The 20972-nt window shown below is 38.1% G+C and overlaps 1 protein-coding gene across 1 annotated transcript in view; it reads right to left on the bottom strand.

The window, feature by feature from the left end:
* The window catches only part of DOCK2 (dedicator of cytokinesis 2), a 442819-nt gene that overhangs the window by 228463 nt on the left and 193384 nt on the right, over nt 1-20972 (bottom strand). The window contains exon 28 of the mRNA XM_049775655.1: nt 595-690. Coding sequence (XP_049631612.1) covers nt 595-690 — 96 coding nt within the window. The remainder of the gene's footprint in view (nt 1-594; nt 691-20972) is intronic.

Genomic DNA, 20972 nt, shown 5'->3' with positions numbered 1-20972 from the left:
CACTTATAGCAGAGACTGGTTTCTAGAAACATTAAAGTTGTTGGTCCATAGCTTAAAGCAAAATGAGCAAAAACTAATTATAATTATATTTTCAGAAGAGAAAATCAGACTAATCGGTAGAGATTTATTGATCTTCCAGTACCAAGTTTGTGCAGAAGAATAATCCAACACTTAACATTAACTCTGGGTTAATTGATGTCCAATGAATGCATTAACACACAAAGAAATCACTCAGACAACCACGTTCACTGAGATCAGCATTTCTTGACACCAGACCAACCAAGTGAACCTGAAGCATCCTCCTGAAAGAGTACAAGTTCCCCTGACTGTTCATTTCCAAAAATCCTGGTACACTTAGCTTGGTAGACATCTTAAGGCTTGTTTTATTCAGCAGCTATTTCTTATTTTTTCTCTCTTATTCAGATATTAACTGACTCATTTTCTCACACTCAGATAAAAAACTGAACCCATGTAATCCCCAACCAAGCAATGATCACAATGGATGTTGGATAGAGCATGGGTTTTCCAGAAAACCCATTCCTTGATCTTGAATGGTGTGGAATGTGTTAAAAAAAAAGTAATAAATGTACTCACAATCAATACATGATCTCGTCCCATCGTGATGACTGTCCGGTTTACTGTGCGAAGCAGCTGGACCATGATCTCTTGGATGTGGTGATAGGTGAATGCCTATAACACATTCAGAAACATGTGTGTTACCAACAGGACATGTAACTGCACACATCTTCCAAACAGCAAAAGCAGTGGTACATATGGTAGTTACCAACACCACCACCACCAGAGATGCCAACACTGTCCTTATCATCATCATCATCATCATCATCATCATCATCATCATCACTGTGATTGCATTTTCATTGCAGTGAACACTAGTAATTTCACTAACTTCTTTAAATATAGGTTATTGCTTAGATTCTGAAATGTAAAAAGACCCTTGAATACACAAGTTATTCTGTATCAAGAATAATGGTGCAGGGCTAGAGCAACAGCACAGTAGGTAGGGTATTTGCTCTGCACACAGCTGACCCGAGTTTGAGCCCTGGCATTCCATATAGTTTCTTGAGCACTGCTATAAATGACTCCTGAGTGCAGAGCCAGAAGTAACCCCTGAGCACCACAGTATGTGGCTCATAAAAGAAAACAAAACAAAAAAAAGAACAACTGGTAGGCAGGGCAAAAGATTATGCCTTGCATGCAAGAGCCTAGATTTTATTCCTGGTACTACCTGATCTTCTAAGTACTGGCCAGTAGCAACTCCAGAGTAATATGATAAGTAAACACTGAGCATTAGTTGCTATGGCCCCAAACAGACAAAAATTTACTGTGCTGCAACAATGCCCGAGTTACTTAAATTTTCTAAACCATGTCTCTCTTTCTCTGTGTAATAGTCAAGATCTAACCTAGGTTAAAGAGAATTTAATGCGGTGAATTGATTATACTGGTGTTGAAGAAACAGAGATACCAAAGATAACTGAGAAATTATTAACTTCAATAAGCCAAAGTTATCCCTAGAGAGACAAAAACAGACGAAAGTGACCAGACTCACATGCTTTGCACGTGAGTGACCCAGATTAAACCCTGCATTCCATATGATCCCCGTAGCCCACTAAGAATGTTTCTTTTTTTTTTTTTTAATAATTTTTATTGTGAACAAAGTGAATTACAAATCTTTCACCACAATATTTAAAGTACATAGTGGCAATGAATTAGGGCCATTCCCACCAAAAGTTTTATCCTCCCTCCAAACCTGTTCCCAGCATGCATCTCATTTTGCCCCCTAGACTGCTAGTGTAACAGGTCCCCTTTGTGCATAGCTTTTTGTAGACTGGATTTTGATTCTGTTGTCATTGACTTTGGGTTTGGTGTTTAAGTCTGATCACTTTTTATTTCCATCCAATGTTCATACAATAGTTTGCTGGTATCATCCATTTCCCCCCTCAATTTATGAGGCAGAACAAGATGATTCAAGTTCTGTGGTTCTGTTTGAAAAAGAAAAAAAGAAAAGAAAAGAAATCTGCGAGGAGTCCGTCTAGAGGCTATCAATGTAAAAGAAGAAAGGGAAAAAAGAAGAAAAACAACAACAAGAACAAAAGAACCTCAACCAATTAAAAACACAACAGCAACAAAAATCAACAACAAAACAACCACCACAAGAAAGAAAAAGAAGAAGAAAAAGAATAAGGGCTGGTGTGGCAAAGTTTTGTGGGGTTTGTTGTTGTTGTTTTGATAGGCATAGTAAATATTGGGGAAATTAGAAAGGGAATTCCCTTGGCCTAAGAAATACAGGGTTTCTTCATCCTTAAACAATACTGTCATTGGGAACAACTACAAGCTCCGTACATGCTCATTACCAAATCCCAAGGTCTTTTTATGGTGCCAGGAAAAGTTCCGCTCAGTTGTGAGTGACAAAATCAAACCTCTGTAGCTAGAGATCTTGGTATTTGCACAGGTCATAGGATGAAGTCTAGCACAGAGTCTTTCTTTATAGTTCTAGATGTTCTGTTCCATCATGATTATTGTAATTAGTGTTCTGTAACTAGTGGTCTTGGTTTTTGCACATAACCTAGGACAAAGCCTACAATAAAGTTTTTCCTTATGGTTCCAGAAGTTCTGTTCAGTCGCAGTTGCAGGTGTCAAAGTCAGACCTCTGGAATTAGAGATCTTGGTTTTCGTACAAATCCTAGACTGAAGCCTAGGCTAGGATCTTTCTTATTGGTCCCAGGAAAAGTTCTGCCCAGTTAGGAATGATTCTTGAGTGCAGAGTCAGGAATAATTCATAAGTGCCTTTCAGTATGGCACAGAAACCAATAAATAATAATAATAACAATAATAAAAACAGGACACAGTTTTGGAAGCCCAGTTCTAGGGTTATATAATGAAAACTTCAACCATCGGGGCATTTATGCAGCAAAAAATACATTATCTGTCTTGGGGGGAAATATATGGCACACCAGACTGCAATGTTTACAAAGTTCTTTCCAAATTAATACAAGCCCTTGGACCTTGGAAAGGATGTGCTATTTCTTTTGAGCTTTTTCTGCAATAGGCAAGTGCTGATACATGTTTTCCTCCACCCTCTGACCTTTTTACCATTGTGACCTTAAGGCACAGTTTCATCTGACCTGGACAGACCTGGGCTGGCGGTCATAATACGGTCCTAAGATTTTAAGTGCAGCAGCTCTGAATCTGACCTTCAACTCTGCTCAGCTGTGTGACCCCACTTACCATGGAACCTCTCTGAGCCTCCACTTCCTGGTCTAAAAAGTGAGGACTCTAGCCCAGTTGTTAGAGATTGATGAGAACATAAAGTAAATGGTGCAATACAGAACAATCACTTGCCTAATTCCACTGTAGGAATTCTGTAGGTCTGAGATAGAGCTTGCACATCAGCAAGTTTTTATTTTTATGTGTTAGTCCCATAACTGAGAACTGCAACATAAAACAGTAGGAATCTCTGAATGTGGAAGCTGGGGTTTGGGAACTGCCAGTCTCTCCAGGACCCAGCCAGAATCTAACATAAAGAATTTGCTACATAAATGGAGTCTAAAAGAACTATGACACTCACTCCCTCACTCCCTCACTCCCTCACTCGCTCACTCACTCCCTCACTCACAATCACCAAATACCTTCCTAGTCAGCTTTTGCTGCTTTCTACTGCACTGTGGTAGATGTAATAATAAAATGTAAGTAGATTAATAATTAGAGGTAAGTAGAGAGAGAAATAGACATGTGCTTATTTTTAAAAAGTTTTCTCCTCTCAATATGCTCTGGCTCACAATTTAACTACTGGCATGCAGAAATGAAAAACCCCAACTTTTTTCCTTTACTTCACTCATTTATATCCTTTGGGTAATCCCTACTTCTCTTGCCCCAGGAACGCAACCAGCAGAACCTCTGCCTCCAGAGTTCCCATAAATTCTTACAAATACAAGCTCTCGGGTCCATCAAGCCAAGCAAGGCTCACTCACTCGCTAGATTTGAGCACTTCCACCCCCACCATCGAGCCCTTTTCCTTGCAGGGAAGAGCTAGCTCCCTACTTCAGTTGTGGGTAAATATCTAGTTTCTGCAGTGTTATTTCTTTGAAGAATTTTTGCTGACTTTAAAATCTCTTGTTTCTTGCATAATGCTCTATGAACACAGCAACAGATTTAACATTTTTCTGAGGGTTCCAAAGAGGTTTTGAGAAGTGCAGAGAGATTAAGGGATACCATGTTACAATGTCTGGCTCCAGAATTTACTCCTCAGCAAACTCACCCAGGCAGACTGGAACATGAACACACAAAGTCTACTCTGAGCTTGCTAATTTTTAATCTGTCAAGATGGAGAGATCCTTGCATGCAAATAGGTCAATTTCTGTCTTCGGTGACTTCCAACCTTTTCTTCCCTTTTAGAAAATCAACAGCACTATATATTCATCACTCCTTTATCTTCTCTGAACTCCTTGACAATTTCACCTACCCAAGCCCACTACAAACTTATATAATGTTTTCCATTTGATGTTCCCCTATCCTTAAGGATTACATCTCTTCCTTTACGTTCATTTAATAAAACCACTTTTTCTCTTGAACTCCTGCATCCTACTTCTTTTAAATAGCCACTTCTTAGTCCAAAGAATAGCAATTAGACTGCTTAGGAAGTTTAAGTGTAAAAAGTAGAAAATGATGAGATTCTATTTATTTTACCCTAAATATTCTCAATACTCTCACTCTAAATATTCTTATGGAAGGCTATGTGGAAGGGTGATTAAGACCAGAAAGACTAGAGTTTGAATCTCAGTTCTGCTTACTAGAGCTGAATGACTGTGGGAAAGTGTATATATTTTCTGTTTCCTTATTTACAAAAATTGGTGGAAATTTTTATTAAAAAATTACCTTTTGTAGAAACAGATTGATAGGAGGCAAATGGACATAAAGTGGCACTGCTGGAGAGAAATATACACTGGTAAAGAGATTGGTATTGAAATATTGTATGTGTGAAAATCAATCATGAATAACTTAATGATTTCACACAGAAATACACACAGAATGGTCAAATAGTAGAAAATTCTATGTGCAGGAAAAGCCCTCAATCCTGAAGGCTGGCACACGCTAAACTCTCGATAAGTGGTAGCTGCAACTTACATTTGCCTTGGTCTGCGTCAGCATTCTAGCCAGGCTTGCCAATTCTCAGCACGTAGCATAAAGTGCAGTACAAGGCAATGCATAATCTAAATTCTGGATGGTATCGAAATGTCACCCAAAGAATGTAGAGTGAATATGCAAATGGAAAACTTTCAAAATGATAAACGTGTGCTAAGCAGTAAAAATGAAGCCACAAATCACCCTCTGTTAATTGCTCCAGTGCCAGGCAAGAGAAGGGGAGCTCTAGAAAAGTGTCTTCCGGGCTCAAACTAAACTGTGGTTTGTAATTGAAATGACAAAGTCAGTCTTCCTGATATGGCCTTGGTAAAATAAATAAATAAATAAATAGAGAATCCATCCAGCCTAAACACACTGCAAATCGCAGTGATTTTTCTTTCCAAATAATTATAGGATGGAATAACTGGAAGGAGCTCCTTTCTTCAGATGAAATCATATACATATACCCAATATATAACACAACAGGAGAGCCAGAGATGGAGTAGGAGTGTGTATGATGCACGCATGTGTGTATGTGTGTGTTTGGATGTGGATGGAGAAGGAATCCTATCTTTCGACTAATCCTAGACCTTACCCTAGCCCTGTAACTTGGCAAAATGCAATTCAAAAAAACTGGTTTCCACAATATCTCAAAAATAACAATAGAACATATAATTTTTTGTTTTGTTTATGTTTTGGGGCCACACCTGGTTGCACTCAGGGGTTACTTCTGGTTCTGTGCTTAGAAATCACTTCTGGCAGGCTCTAGAGACCATATGGGATGCCAAGGATCAAACCCAGATTGGCTGAGTGCAAGGCAAATGCTGTGCTATAGCTCTGCCCCAAGAGCATACAATGTTTTTAAGTAATACATGGACATAGCGTTTCACAATACCAGATCAGATTCTGGGAAAGATATCCCCTTTTTCTTTCAACCCTCTGATAATATAAAAAAATAAAAGTTTCCTATTGGTACTAATACGTCTCTAATACCACTTTGATTCCCATAAAACTCTTATTTTTAACAGAGAAGGACATCCTCAATTTAAAGCAGACAGTAGACTAGAAATTTTTTCATTGCTTTCATTAGGCTATTTTAATAACTTATATTTATTGTGTCTATTTTAATAACTCTTATTTTTATTGCATCTATTTTAAACAGTATATAAAGTGATTATTCAGAAAAATATTCCGTTGGAAATAAAGCAAAATGGGATACTAAATGATTTCCTTTAAATTGCCGTCATTTTAGTAAACCATACTTTATAGATTTGTTGTTGTTGTTGTTTTATTTTGTTCTTGTTTTGGGGCCACACCCAGTGACACTCAGGGGTTACTCTAGGCTCTGTGCTCAGAAATCTATCCTGGGAAAGACATCAATCTGAAAAACAATTCCAGGTGTGCTGGTTTTGGGGCTGACATTACCAAAAGTTTTTTTTGGGGGGTGATTGCAGGCAACCTGCCCCCCACCTTCTTATGGAAGCTCTGACAGTCAAAAACAGGCCCCACAAAAGCTGCAGTATCAACAATAGTGTTTGGAATTCCTGGACCATGCAGTGGTATTTGCCACCATGCAACAACTCCAGTTTTGTTTTATATATACTGTCAACCCTATAGGAACAAACCAATCTAGAAGCCAATGTGTATCTGAATCCACCTAATGTTCAAAAAACTAAAGTAACAGAATAATAAACTAGTAACAAGAGCTTACTAAACCTTCTGATAATGACTTCATGACCTCATTGCAAGAAACAATAAATTTCACAAATTTTCTTGTTGCAAATCAAATGTATTATGTTAAACCATGTCAACTACATGATACATGGTCTATAAATAAAGTAAAATTGTAAACATTAAAATATTTTTTTTTTTGGTTTTTGGGTCACACCCGGCGGTGCTCAGGGGTTATTCCTGGCTCCATGCTCAGAAATTGCTCCTGGCAGGCACGGGGGACCATATGGGACGCCGGGATTTGAACTGATGACCTTCTGCTTGAAAGGCAAACGCCTTACTTCCATGCTATCTCTCCGGCCCCGTAAACATTAAAATATTTTAAAATTCCTTTACCTTTTTGTTTTTGAAAACCAGTAGGTTTTCAAGAGGGAGTAAAATGAGCAAGCAAACAAAATCTTATATTATGAATCAGAGTAAAATGTGAGGGGCCAGAGATAGTAGAGTAGATAAGGCTCTTGCCTTACATAGAGTTCACTCAGATTCAATTCCCAGGACCTTAAAAGTCCTCCAAGCACTGCCAGAATCTTTGAGCACAGAGTCAAGAATAAGCTCTGAGCACTGCTGGATGTATTTCCCTTTAAAAAAATAAAGGAGGGGCCAGAGAGATAGCACGGAGGTAAGGCGTTTGCCTATCATGCAGAAGGATGGTGGTTCAAATCCCAGCATCCCATATGGTCCCCCGAGCCAGTCAGGAGCGATTTCTGAGTGTAGAGCCAGAAGTAACCCCTAAGTGCTGCCGGGTGCGACCCAAAAACCAAAAAAAAAAATTAAAAAATTAAAAAAATAAAGGAATGAAATGGCAATTACCAAAAAGACAGGGGCTCACATGTAGATAAATCAGATAAGGGGCTGGAGCAATGGATATCTTGCATGAAACTGACCCAGGTTTAATTTCCAGCATCCCAGATGGTCTCCCAAGCACACTATGAATAATTCTTGAGTGCAAAACCATGAGTAATCCCTGAGCACAGTCATATGTGGCCCAAAACCAAAACAAACAACAGCATAAAACAGGTAAAAGGGCTTAACTGTAGGATAGAGAATCCAGTATTTTGGCAGCAAACATATTAATGTATATACACATATATAGAGAGAGATGTACTAGATACCTGAAATCTATACAAAGTTATAAACCAATGTTATTTAATAAAAGTGTTTTTAATATGACAACTTCATTGGGCTGGCAGTGGGTATGGTGCTTGCCTTGCAGATGGCCAGCATGAGTTCCATCCCTGGAACTCTGTATAGTCCCTAGAGCACCAGGAGTGATCTCTGAATGCAGCAGAGTCAGGAATAAACTTGAGTACTACTAACTGGTGTACCAAAAACAAACAAGCAAAAAAACAAAAACAAAAACAAAATCCACAAAACCTCTATTTACATTTTTAGGAGATTTTCAAGAAAGAGCAAAATAGGGTGATTGCATTTCAACTTTACAAAGATATCTACTTTAACTGTTCATGTCTAAATGTTTAATATATATGCTAACTTAATTAGATATATTAAAATTATGTGATAATGTCAAATAACTAAAAAATAACTAAAAACAAAAAATATGTAATTAATATATTATTGCATTATACAAATGTCTATGGTTTATTAAAAGAATTCTAGTGCAAGTCCCAATTTAACAGAAAGAAAAACATTGCATTTAAGAAGAGGGCTTACTCAAAGCCACATGACAGGAGACAAGTAATGCCATCAAAACTAGAAACAAAACTCAGTACTGCAGTGAAATGTCTACCCACAGCTTGCTACCCACTCCCCAGCACACAGCAGCCTTGGTCTTTCAACTCATGCTAAGGATGATTCCTGCTCTTCCACTTATTTTGTCGTCATTGGGCCTTTTCTGTACTGAGATGAAGATCACAAGGTCACAATAACAAAGGTAAATCCAAAAATAATAATAAAATTAAAAGAGAAATGGTGAAGATACTGAAAAGTAAAAACTGTTGCAATCTATAGCGGCTTCTGTTTTTCTCTAATCTGTGCTACTATATAAAAAGGTCTTTTCCATTTCATGTTTCCTTCAAGGCAGGGGTCTCAAACTCAATTTACCTGGGGGCCACAGGAGGCAAAGTCGGGGTGATCCTTGAGTGCAAAGCCAGTAGTAAGCCTTGAACAGTGGGGGGTGTGACCCAAACAACTAAAACAAAACAAAACAAAACAAAAAAAGATTCCTCTAGGGCAGGGCCACAAAATGTTGTATGGAGGGCCGCAAACGGCCCGCAGGCTGCGAGTTTGAGACACCTGCTTCAAGGCATTACATATACTAATCTAGAAAGAAAATGTCCAAACTTCAGAAGGAAACAATAGCTATTATCTAAAGCAGAGTGGCTCTCTCTTGCTGGTCCTAGGAGGTAATGTGATTTTTGCATGACTTCTAAGTCTGACTTTTCTTGCTGGCCCTAGGAGGTAATTTGATTTTTGTGTGACTTCTGTCTGACTTTCCTTCTCTTTGTTTTGGTTTCTATTCCCAAACACAGAACGCCTTGTGAGAAACAAGCAAAAGAGGCAGAGGGACTCAGGAAGGCAGGACTCCTAGCCAGCAGAACCCAAAGGGGGACTTTATTACATCCCATCATGTATGCCTATCCTTCCAGTGAAGGGATTCTCCATTTTCAAACAGGACTGGGGTACAACCTTCTTGTAGACCTGAGCACCTCAGCATCTGGATTAGACTGTTGTCAAAGGGGAACTTTACTAAAAAGGTGAAGCACCTATACAAAGAAAGCTACAAAATCCTGCTTCAAGAAATAAGAGAGGACACAAGAAAATAGAGAAACATACCCTGCTCATGGATTGGGAGAATTAATATCATTAAAATGGCAATACTCCCCAAAGCATTATACAGCATTATACTTTTAATGCAATCCCTCTAAAGAGATCCATGACATTTTTTCAAAGAAGTGGATCAAACACTCCTGAAATTCATTTTGAACAATAAACACCCATGAATAGATAAAGCAATTCTTGGGGAAAGGAACATGGGAAGCATTATTTTCCCCAATTTTAAACGGTATTACAAAGTAATAGTTATCAAAACAGCATGGTATTGGAATAAAGACAGATTCTCAGATAAGAGGAATAAACTTGAGTATTCAAAGAATATTCCCCAGACATTCAATGAACTAATCTTTGATAAAGGGGCAAGAAATCCTAAGTAGAGCTAGGAAAGCCTCTTGAAAAGTGGTGTTGGCACAGCTGGTTAGCCATTTGCAAGAAAGCCAACTCAGATCTCCATCTAACACCATTCACAAAGATCAAATCCAAGTGGACTAAAGACCTTGATATCAGGCCTAAAACCATAAGGTATATAGAACAATATGTAGGTAAAACACTATATGACATTGAGACTAAAGGCATCTTCAAGGAAGAAGCAGCACTCTCCAAACAAGTGGAAGCAGAGATAAATAGATGGGAATATGTTAAGCTGCGAAGCTTCTGAACCTCAAAGAAAATAGTGCCCAAGATACAAAAGCCATCCACTAAATGGGAGAAACTATTCACCCAAAACCCATCAAACAAGAAGCTAATATAGAAAATATACAAGGTACTGACAGAGGGTTTTTTTTATAGTTTATTTAAACAACTTGCTTACATACATGATTGTGTTTAGGTTTCAGCAATGTAAAAAATAGCACCCATCGAAATTTGGGACATTGGTGATGGGAATGTTGCACTAGTGATGGGTGGTGTTCTTTACATGACTGAAACCCTAACACAATCATGTATGTAATATAGTTGTTTAAATAAAAAAATTAAAAAAAAAAATGGGGCCGGGCGGTGGCGCAAGAGGTAAGGTGCCTGCCTTGCCTGCGCTAGCCTTGGACGGACCACAGTTCGATCCCCTGGCATCCCATATGGTCCCCCAAGCCAGGAGCAACTTCTGAGCACATAGCCAGGAGTAACCCCTGAGCGTTACCAGGTGTGGCCCAAAAACCAAAAACAAAAAAAAAAAAATTAAAAAAAAGAATAGCACCCATCACCAGTGCAACATTCCCATCTCCAATGTCCCAAATCTTCCTCCTCCTCCTCACCCAACTACCACCTGTACTCTAGACAGGCTTTCTATTTCTCTCATACATTCTCATTGTTAGGATAGTTCACAATGTAGTTATTTCTCTAACTAAACTCCTCCCTGTTTGTGGTGAGCTTCATAAGGTGGGCTGTACCTTCCAGCTCTTTTCTCTTTTGTGTCTGAAAATTATTATTGCAAGAATGTCTTTCATTTTTCTTAAAACCCATAAATGAGTGAGACCATTCTGCATCTTTCTCTCTCTCTGACTCAGCATAATAGATTCTATATAGGAAAATTTCATGACTTCATCTCTCCTGACAGCTGCATAATATTCCATTGTGTATATGTACCAGTTTCTTTAGCCATTCATCTGTTGAAGGGTATCTTGGCTGTTTCCAGAGTCTTGCTATGGTAAATAGTGCTGCAATGAATATAGGTGTAAGGAAGGGATTTTTGTATTGTATTTTTGTGTTCCTAGGGTATATTCCTAGGAGTGGTATAGCTGGGTCGTATGGGAGCTCGATTTCCAGTTTCTGGAGGAATCTCCATATTGCTTTCCATAAAGATTGAACTAGATGGCATTCCCACCAGCAGTGGATAAGAGTTTCTTTCTCTCCACATCCCTGCCAACACTGCTTGTTCTCATTCTTTGTGATGTGTGCCAATCTCCGTGGTGTGAGGTGGTACCTCATAGTTGTTTTGATTTGCATCTCCCTGATGATTAGTGATGTGGAACATTTTTTATGTGTCTTTTGGCCATTTGTATTTCTTCTTTGTCAAAGTGTCTGTCCATTTCTTCTCCCCATTTTTTGATGGGATTAGGTATTTTTTTTCTTGTAAAGTTCTGTCAGTGCCTTGTATATTTTGGAGATTAGCCCCTTATCTCAGTGGGGTGCTCTTGTATTCAGGGCGCTATTTCCTTTGAGGTGCAGAAGCTTCTCAGCTTAATATATTCCCACCTGTTAATCTCTGCTTTCACTTGCTTGGAGAGTGCAGTTTTCTCCTTGAAGAGGTACTGACAGAACTTAATAAGAAAAAACACATATAGCCCCATCAAAAAAATGGGGAGAAGAAATGAACAAACACTTCCTCAAAGAAGAAATTCAAATGGCTAAAAGACATGAAAAAATGCTCCTCCTCACTAATCACCAGGGAGATGCAAATCAAAACTACAATGAGGTACCATCTCATACCACAAAGACTGGCAAACATCACAAAGAACAACAACATTAAGTGTTGGTGGGGAGGTAGAGAGAAAGGGAAATGTTTAAGATGGTGACAAAAGATACAAGAAAAAAAAGATGTGGGTTCTCACTCTTATTTTGTTATTTTCTATCAAATCCTATATACCAGAAATACTATATGACAGAAATTGGGGGCAGATATTTGACATCTGGAATAACATTTAAAATTTTAAATCACTGAGAAGTCTAAATTATGTAGTCATGGGAGGCCAAGCCTGAATCCAATTCAATTCGAATTTTGTGCACTTTCCATAGGTCTGGTGATGGTGCTAGGAAGTCAGGGTGCTTCAGGCAAAGTTTTCAATACTCTGTACATCTAACTAACTCGACCCCTTCCTCTATGAACAAGTCATGGCTCTCTAAAACTGTTTATTCACCTGTAAACTGAATGAAATGACACCCACAACATCAGAATTGCCTAAAGTAATTGTAGCTGCTTTATATGCTGGCAGTTAGCATTTTATGAACTCTTACTAAATGTCATATTTTTTTCTAAGTCCTTTGCATGGATAGTTTAAGGAATCCTATGTGCACTTATGAAGTAAGAGAAATGCTTCCATTAGAACAGATTAACTATATGAGGAATGAGACCAGCTGTGGTCAAACTCCTCATGAATGCTGAGACAAATTCTAGTCCAGGCTTGCTGAATTCTCTCAGTGATTTAAGTTAATAAAGAAATTAGAACTATTCCTTACTTGGGACAATAAAAACATTCATTGAACACATGGAAGGAATCATATTTCCAGAAGATGGAGAAGATTCATACCAACTTGCTGCAGGCTGTTTTATGATTGAGGGGAGCCAATGGCACCTGCCTGAGACTTCCCACACCACCCTGGACAGCCACAAAACCTCAGTACTCACAAGCCAGAGAGACAGAGATTAGCGCAGCATGAAAAGGCACAGTTTAGGAATATTTTATCCTATTCTCATATGCTCGTAACTTCACTTCCTAACAGGTTAAAAAAAATCTACTTAATGCAGCTAGGAAAAAAACATGCCCAAACTATTGTTCTCCCAAAAACAAGGACAACAAACCAATCCATTGTGCTTAGAGTGAAACATGGCTTTTAATCAGTTCCTTTATGTTGCTTTGTGGGGTGTTTGTTAAAATACTCAGGAACCACCAACTGCCTGGAGAAGAAAACAGCAAACCTCCCAAGGTGCTAACCCTGACTTCTTTTTTTTTAATTTTTTTATTTAAACAACTTTATTACATACATGATTGTGTTTGGGTTTCAGTCATGTAAAGAACACTACCCATCACCAATGTCCCAAATCTCCCTCCTCCCCACTCAACCCCTGCCTGTACTCTAGACAGGCTTTCTATTTCCCTTGTACATTCCCATTATTAGGATAGTTCAAAACGTAGTTATTTCTCTAACTAAACTCATCCCTGTTTGTGGTGAGCTTCATGAGGTGGGCTGTAACTTCCAGCTCTTTTCTCTTTTGTGTCTGAAAGTTATTATTGCAAGACTGTCTTTCATTTTTCTTAAAACCCGTAGATGAGTGAGACCATTCTGCATCTTTCTCTCTCTCTCTGACTTATTTCACTCAGCATAATAGATTCCATTTACATCCATGTGTAGGAAAATTTTATGACTTCATCTCTCCTGACAGCTGCATAATATTCCATTGTGTATATGTACCAGTTTCTTTAGCCATTCATCTGTTGAAGGGTATCTTGGCTGTTTCCAGAGTCTTGCTATGGTAAATAGTGCTGCAATGAATATAGATGTAAGGAAGGGATTTTTGTATTGTATTTTTGTGTTCCTAGGGTATATTCCTAGGAGTGGTATAGCTGGGTCGTATGGGAGCTCGATTTCCAGTTTCTGGAGGAATCTCCATATTGCTTTCCATAAAGGTTGAACTAGACGGCATTCCCACCAGCAGTGGATAAGAATTTCTTTCTCTCCACATCCCCACCAACACTGCTTGTTCTCATTCTTTGTGATGTGTGCCAATCTCTGTAACCCTGACTTCTTAATGCTGATGAATGAGGGCAGGTAGGAGTCATTTATGAGCTCCACCGTGGAAAAATCTCTACTTTTGCAATGGAAGATGTTGGTTTTGCATTAGGGGTCATGGGTAAAAAAAGCATTTGCTGAATTCTCACTATACATCAGCCAAAGTACTGTGTTTCATCTTTATTGTCTCACTACATCTTGACCAAAACCCTGACGATAAGTATTATCCTGTTTTAATAAGCAAGATAAGATCCATTCTAATTATTTTTATCATTCAATATTTATTGAGTCCTTAATATATGTCAGATATTATAATAAGTGCTTTACATGCACATTTGGCTTAATTCACAGAATAATCTTATCAATCTGCTACAGTGGCCTTCCCATGTTACAAAGAGAAAATTCAGAAATCGATGTCCAAATTCCAGAGCTATGGATAATAGAACTATAATCTATGTCTTCTCAATTGGAAGGTTCATGTATTTTATAATATGCCATTTAAAGCAATTTTGTACTGTTTGTAAAATTCAAATGAACAAAGAAAGACAAATGTTCAAATATTCTCATAGCATTAGACTTCCACTGCAAAAATGAGAATCTGTGATAAACAACACACTCACTCAACCTATTTTACTGTAAGGGCTGATTACAATGTCAACAATCACAATATTTGAATGAAAGCAAAATTACAGGTAAGCACTCTGTTACCAGTCAGAAAATTATAAATGGCATATATATATTCTTGCCCTTTAGAACAAATAAACTTAATTTTTAATATATGACATTAGCTTAGCAACAGTATATTTCAAAAGATATATCTGTTAGCAAATGACTAGAAATGGAGGGGGGAAACACCCCAGAGGTGAAAACGTTTTCATATTTCTCTAAAAATCCAGTATAAATATACAAATATGACTTCTAACCCTCTTGGCCCCCAACTTCTCAGCAAGCAATCTCTTTCCTGTATCTCCCCCCATGGGTGCCATGCTCACTTCACTAGCTGTGTAGCATTTCTCTTTTTTATTTTGTTTCCTTCAGCTTTGTGCCTCTACTTTATCTCCAGCCTTCATCCCCAATCCCAGGATAGCTTCAGCCATAGTCAGAGAAAGAGCCTGGAGGAATCAGCATGATTGTCCCTCACCCCCAGATGATTTCCCAACTATACCTTCTATCTGTTTATAGAAACCTGAGGTTCCAGGGATAGACTGTCACTCAATGCAGTCTTAAAGGAGAGCATTGAAACATGAGACTACAAACTTGCCTGAGGTGAGAGCTATGCCATACCCACTCATACCTGACCCCCTTTCACTGCCAAATAAATAGACTGTGAATCCATGCTGAGTTCCCTGATAGAGACTGTATCTGCACCATTATCTAGGACAAACACCTGGCACATAATGATCACCCACTCACTACCTTCTATTACAGAGCTTCCATTTCATTTAATTCATTACAGTTTTTAGGTGACTTGGTTTTCAAGTGATAGCTAATAGCGCTCAAGGGCTATTACTACAAGTGCATTGACCAAGGGGCACTACATTTGAGGGACCACATGGTGCAGGGGATCAAACCAGGGTCTCCTACAAGCAAAGCATTTGCTGCAGTCCACTGAACTATCTCTGAAATTCCTTCATTTAATTATTTAAATGGTGGTGTCAGGTAATTACTGTAAAGAGAAAATAGATTCTTAGAATGAGAATATGGAAGTAGAACGAAAACCCTAAAGCTTCTTAAGCAGATTTCCTCAACTCTACCAACAGTACTGCTGGGTTCTAGCCTATGACTAAAGGGGTTCTATTTTTGTTTTCAGGGTCACATCCAGCAATGCTCAGAATATACTCCTGACTCAGAGTTCAGGGATTGTTGCTGATGATGCTCAGAGACCAGGCAGTGCTAAAACTTGAACCCAGGCCTTCTGCAATCAAAGCATAATTCCAGCCTGCTGAACTCTGGCACTGTTTTTTTTTAACTTTATATAAATACCACGGTTATAAATTTGTTCATAATAAGGTTGGGTGGGTTTTTTCACAATTGCAAAGTTGTTCATAATTGAATTTTAGTCATACAATGTACAACACCCTTCACCAGTACACATTTCCTGCCACTAATGTCCCTAGTGTCCCTCCCAACCTTTCTCCAGCCTGCCTCTGGAATATACATTATTCTCTCTCCTCTCTTTCTCTCTCCCTCTCTCTCTCCCCTTGTGACACACGGTTTGTAATATTAAAATAGTCAGCAATATTGTTGCTGAAGGGGTACCATGCCTTTTATTTTATCTCCTTTCAGCACCATTTCTTGTCCAGAATGATCATTTCCAACTATCACTGTGATAGTAGTTCTTTTTTCTGCCCTAACTACTCCCCACTATTTATGACAAGATTCCTACCATGAATTGGTCTTCCTGGCCATTGCCTTTATTGTCCCTGGATAGTATTACCAGGCTATCTTATTTTTTATATCCCACAAATGAGTATAATCATTCTATATCTATCTCTTTTTAATCATTCTATATCTATTAATTTACCTCTGACTCATTTTGCTCAGCATAATACTCTCCATATCCATATATATATATATATATATATATATATATATATATATACACACACACACAAATGTCATGACTTCATTTTTTACTGACAGCTATATAGATGTACCACAGTTTCTTTATTTACTCATCAGCTCTTGATGAGTTGTTTTCAGACTCTGGCTATTATGAATATTGCTCTAAGGCAATTTTTAAGCAAAGAAAGAGGATTTGAAAAATACATTCTTCTCCTTCCCATGGTGAAAATAACCCTTATCATGTAACCATCCTCCAGAGAAAAACATACAGACATTTTACCACTCATTCTATGTGATCTAGTTTCCTTGCAGGTCCACCCCAAATAAGAATTTTATTGTATTTTTTATAGATGTTTTCTTCACAAATTCAACACTCCTGCCCAAGTTAGGTAGTCACAAAACTAAGTTCAGAAGGCAGACAACTAATACAAAGGTTAAGACCCTACATGCTGCCAATTCTGCTTAAATAAATCCCTAGCACCACACATGATATCCTCAAGCATTACCAGGAATGAGCACAGAGCCAGGAGTAGCCCCCACGTACCTCAGGTCTGGCCAAATCTCCTATTGGTCCCTTCCTTTCACCTTCCTTCCCACTACACATACTCATGTAAAATCTAAGTTCAGAGAGAGTTCACATGAAACATTTTAGTGTCTGTTCTGTGCCAGAATTCAGATCTGACTAATATGATTAATGATTGGTTTTACCAGAAGCCTCAAAAATTTCCATCAACAGGAGGCTTTAAAATCCTACCACTGAACCTTTGCTGAAAAGGGATGGATGTAGTAAACCAATATTTAATGCAAGAAAACTGGCCAGAAAGGAGCAATAAATATGAAAAATGAATGTTATCCTCTGATATACATGCTTAACAGATATCTATGATTTTCTATGATTTTTGTTGGTACAGGTTGTATAAAATTAAAGCCCTGCCCAGAAACTCTAGCCTGTTTAACCCTCTCCATGGTGCTGATAAGATATCACTGCCTAAAACAAGGGCAATTCTTTTTTTGTTTTTGTTTTTGTTTTTGGGCCACACCTGGCGATGCTCAGGGGTTACTCCTGGCTGTCTGCTCAGAAATAGCTGCGGCAGGCACGGGGGACCATATGGAACACCGGGATTCAAACTAACCACCTTTGGTCCTGCATCGGCTGCTTGCAAGGCAAACGCCACTGTGCTATCTCTCCGGGCCCTTAAACAAGGGCAATTCTTTTCATTTTCAGAGTCTTCAAACAGAGAGTCTTCTCTCTCCCTCTCTATTCCCCTCTTCCCACCTTTTCCCTGAAGCCCCAAGTATGTGTGCCACTCTAGTTTCATGCTGATAAATCATGTGACTTTTTCCGTATCTTAACTCCAATGATCATTTTAACATACTTTGTTTTGGATGTTGATTATTTACTATTATCACAGCTCAGAAAGTATAGGTTATGTGCTCTTTCTTTCCCCATTATTTCTCTGACCAACATGTATGTGTGTGTATATATATATATATTTAATAAATTTAGAGGCAGATTTATTTATTTTCCTGATATTCCTCCAAATCTCCAATTGTATCTCTAGTTTCTGGTATTTTTTTTTCTAGACAGTTTGATGATGGTCACCTTATTTACCAATATATACATAATATACTCAATGCCCCACTTTTAATTAGGTAGTCTGATCCTTCCTGATCACCTGAAAACTGGAAATTCTTCTGTTTATCCCCCTTATAGTTGCAGACAGTGAGAGCCAAGCCTAGCTGATTGGGGTAACCAATTCATCTTCAACAATATTTATGTTTTTTCCTAGAATTGCACTATTTCTCTTTTCTTTTCTTTTTATTTTTGGGTCACACCTACTTATGCTAAAGGTTTACTCCGGGGTCTGCACCCATGAATTTTTCTTGATGGGGCCCAGGGAACCATATGGGGTGCTGGGGATCAAACCTGGGTTGGCCACATGCAAGATACATGCCCTAACCACTGTACTATTTCTCTAGCCCTACATTTTCTCTTGATAAGTGTGTGGCAAATGGAAATAGTCTTGTGCTCATTGCCTGGGGTGAACTTAGAGCTATGAAACATTGCCTAACCATCGAGCTACTGTTCCTCTCCGAAGTGCTGTCCTATCCAAAATGAGATGGATAGTATTCATTAACATCCAGTATCTCCAGAAGTATTATATGACTATCTACTTCAGGGTCATAACCATGCGTGCATTTTTAGAATAATCTAGGGACTTTCTAAATATACACATGTATTTATGGCACCCCAGACTAACTCTAAATCTGAGGCATGGGTACTGGTCTATTTTTTAAGAAGCTCTGTAAGTGATTCTGATTCAAAGTGAGATCTGAGTGTCACTGACTTTGTATGTGCTGGTAACCCAGAGTCAGAAAAAGCTCTGTCCCTGTTTTTAAGAGTTCATAGTCCATAGGCCACTTGTGACTAGGGATGATCGAGAATTTGAACAGGACCATAACAGAGTGCTAAAGAAACTCCAAAAAATATTGGAACAACTCAATCTCAGGGACTCTGGGAAGATGGTCTGCTAAAACTAGACCAAGAAATGTATACTTGATAGCCTCTTCTTTGCTCTAATAAGCAGGTCTTTATAACAATAAATTTTTTCCTCTAATAAAAACATAGCCCACTGACACAGAATTAGCCCTTACCTATTGCTCTTACCAAATATTACCCTTCACCAGTAGCTATCCTCATCCTGTTCACATGAATATTGGATTCCTCCCTGGTCACTCAAATTCTAGCCAGAATCTTCATGCAAGCATGAAGCCTTGGTGAAGCAGCCTCATCCCTGAACTGTAGGTGGTTCCCTGAGAAACTTCAGTTTTGGGAATCTGGTTAAGGTTTTGTTTTCCACAGACTTTAACTTACCCAGTTCCAGAGAACAACCTGAATACCTTTTCTGACTCAATCTTTCTTTACCTCTACCAAGGTCAAATAAATTGTTCTCTTTTAATTTCTATGAAATCCGATTCATACTTTCTGGAACCAGGAGACCACAACTTTAGATTGGGAATATACTATTTGTAACAAAATAAAAATTGTCAGTGGATGGTTGACAGACAGATGAATGAATGAATGAGTGAGTGAATATATTGCCTAAATTTAAATTTCATCTTACCAATTGAGAGATCAATGTAAAATAACATTCATGCCACATTATCTAGTCTTAAAAAGCAAAGAGGCTAATAGTTTGGTTCCTTCTTTGTCTAATATGTATCATTTTCTTTTATCTTTTCCACTGTAACCAAGAAAACATGATATTGTATACAGTGTCTTCCAAGATAGGTTTCAAACAGATAAATAATTAGTCTTCTGGGGTTATTTTGGAAGATTATAGATATTTCTTTCCTAACTTTCCCTAAATCATGTCATTTCTAGCCCGCAGATATTAAAGCAACCCTACAGTTCCCTGAAGACTGACTGTAGTCAAGAAAAGAACTCCACTTTCCAAACAAGCTGCTTTCAGACTCTGCTAATCAGACTTCTGGTGCCTCTTCATGAGGTTCTTTGAGGCTTCTCTTTGATATCTCCTCACAAGCCAAGTGATATTTGTCAAGTCAGAGGGGGACCAAATACCAGATTTGTCTGCTTTCTTTTATTTCTCACTTCACACAAAAGTGTATGCGACACATCATAATTTTCATCACAATCAACTATATCTATTCAGGCTATAACTTTGAATTTTTCAGAATATTCTTTTAAAATATTCATTATTTATTGCAAAAGCCTTACTTGAAGCAAAACGTACACAATATGCCTATAGGTTTAGCCCTGCAATATACCTCAACATTTTTTTATGGTGATTTCAATATCTTAGGCATGACAACCTCTATACAGCTCACAGATTGTTTGTGTTCTGCTTTTTATATTTAACATGACATAAATATTTTTATTAACATACTGATGGTCAAAGGGAGTCTTTACTTTGACTCATTCTTTTAATACATAGGAGGTGTGTAGAGAAAAGGTTTAAATTTGGACAGACTAAATTCTGGCTGACCTGCTCACCTGCTATGTAAATCTGTTTCCATTTATTTAAATTTGTGTAAGCCCAGTTTGCTCCTTGGTGATTCAAGCATAGAATTAGCTTAGTCATAGGATTATGACAAAAATTAATTGACTTCTGTATGTAAGGCACCTGACAGTGTCTTATAGCAGGCGTTCACTAAAGAATGACTCATGAAATAATATTAATATTTATATCATGAATTAGAACATTAAGTGTGCATAAGTAATTAAGACAGAAACAGGACTTAATGAAAATAAATGTAATCTTTGGGCTCCAACCTCAGGA

This window comes from Suncus etruscus, chromosome 6, assembly GCF_024139225.1.
Source record: "Suncus etruscus isolate mSunEtr1 chromosome 6, mSunEtr1.pri.cur, whole genome shotgun sequence".
Classification (NCBI taxonomy): domain Eukaryota; kingdom Metazoa; phylum Chordata; class Mammalia; order Eulipotyphla; family Soricidae; genus Suncus; species Suncus etruscus.
This window is presented reverse-complemented; position numbering and strand designations above follow the sequence as displayed.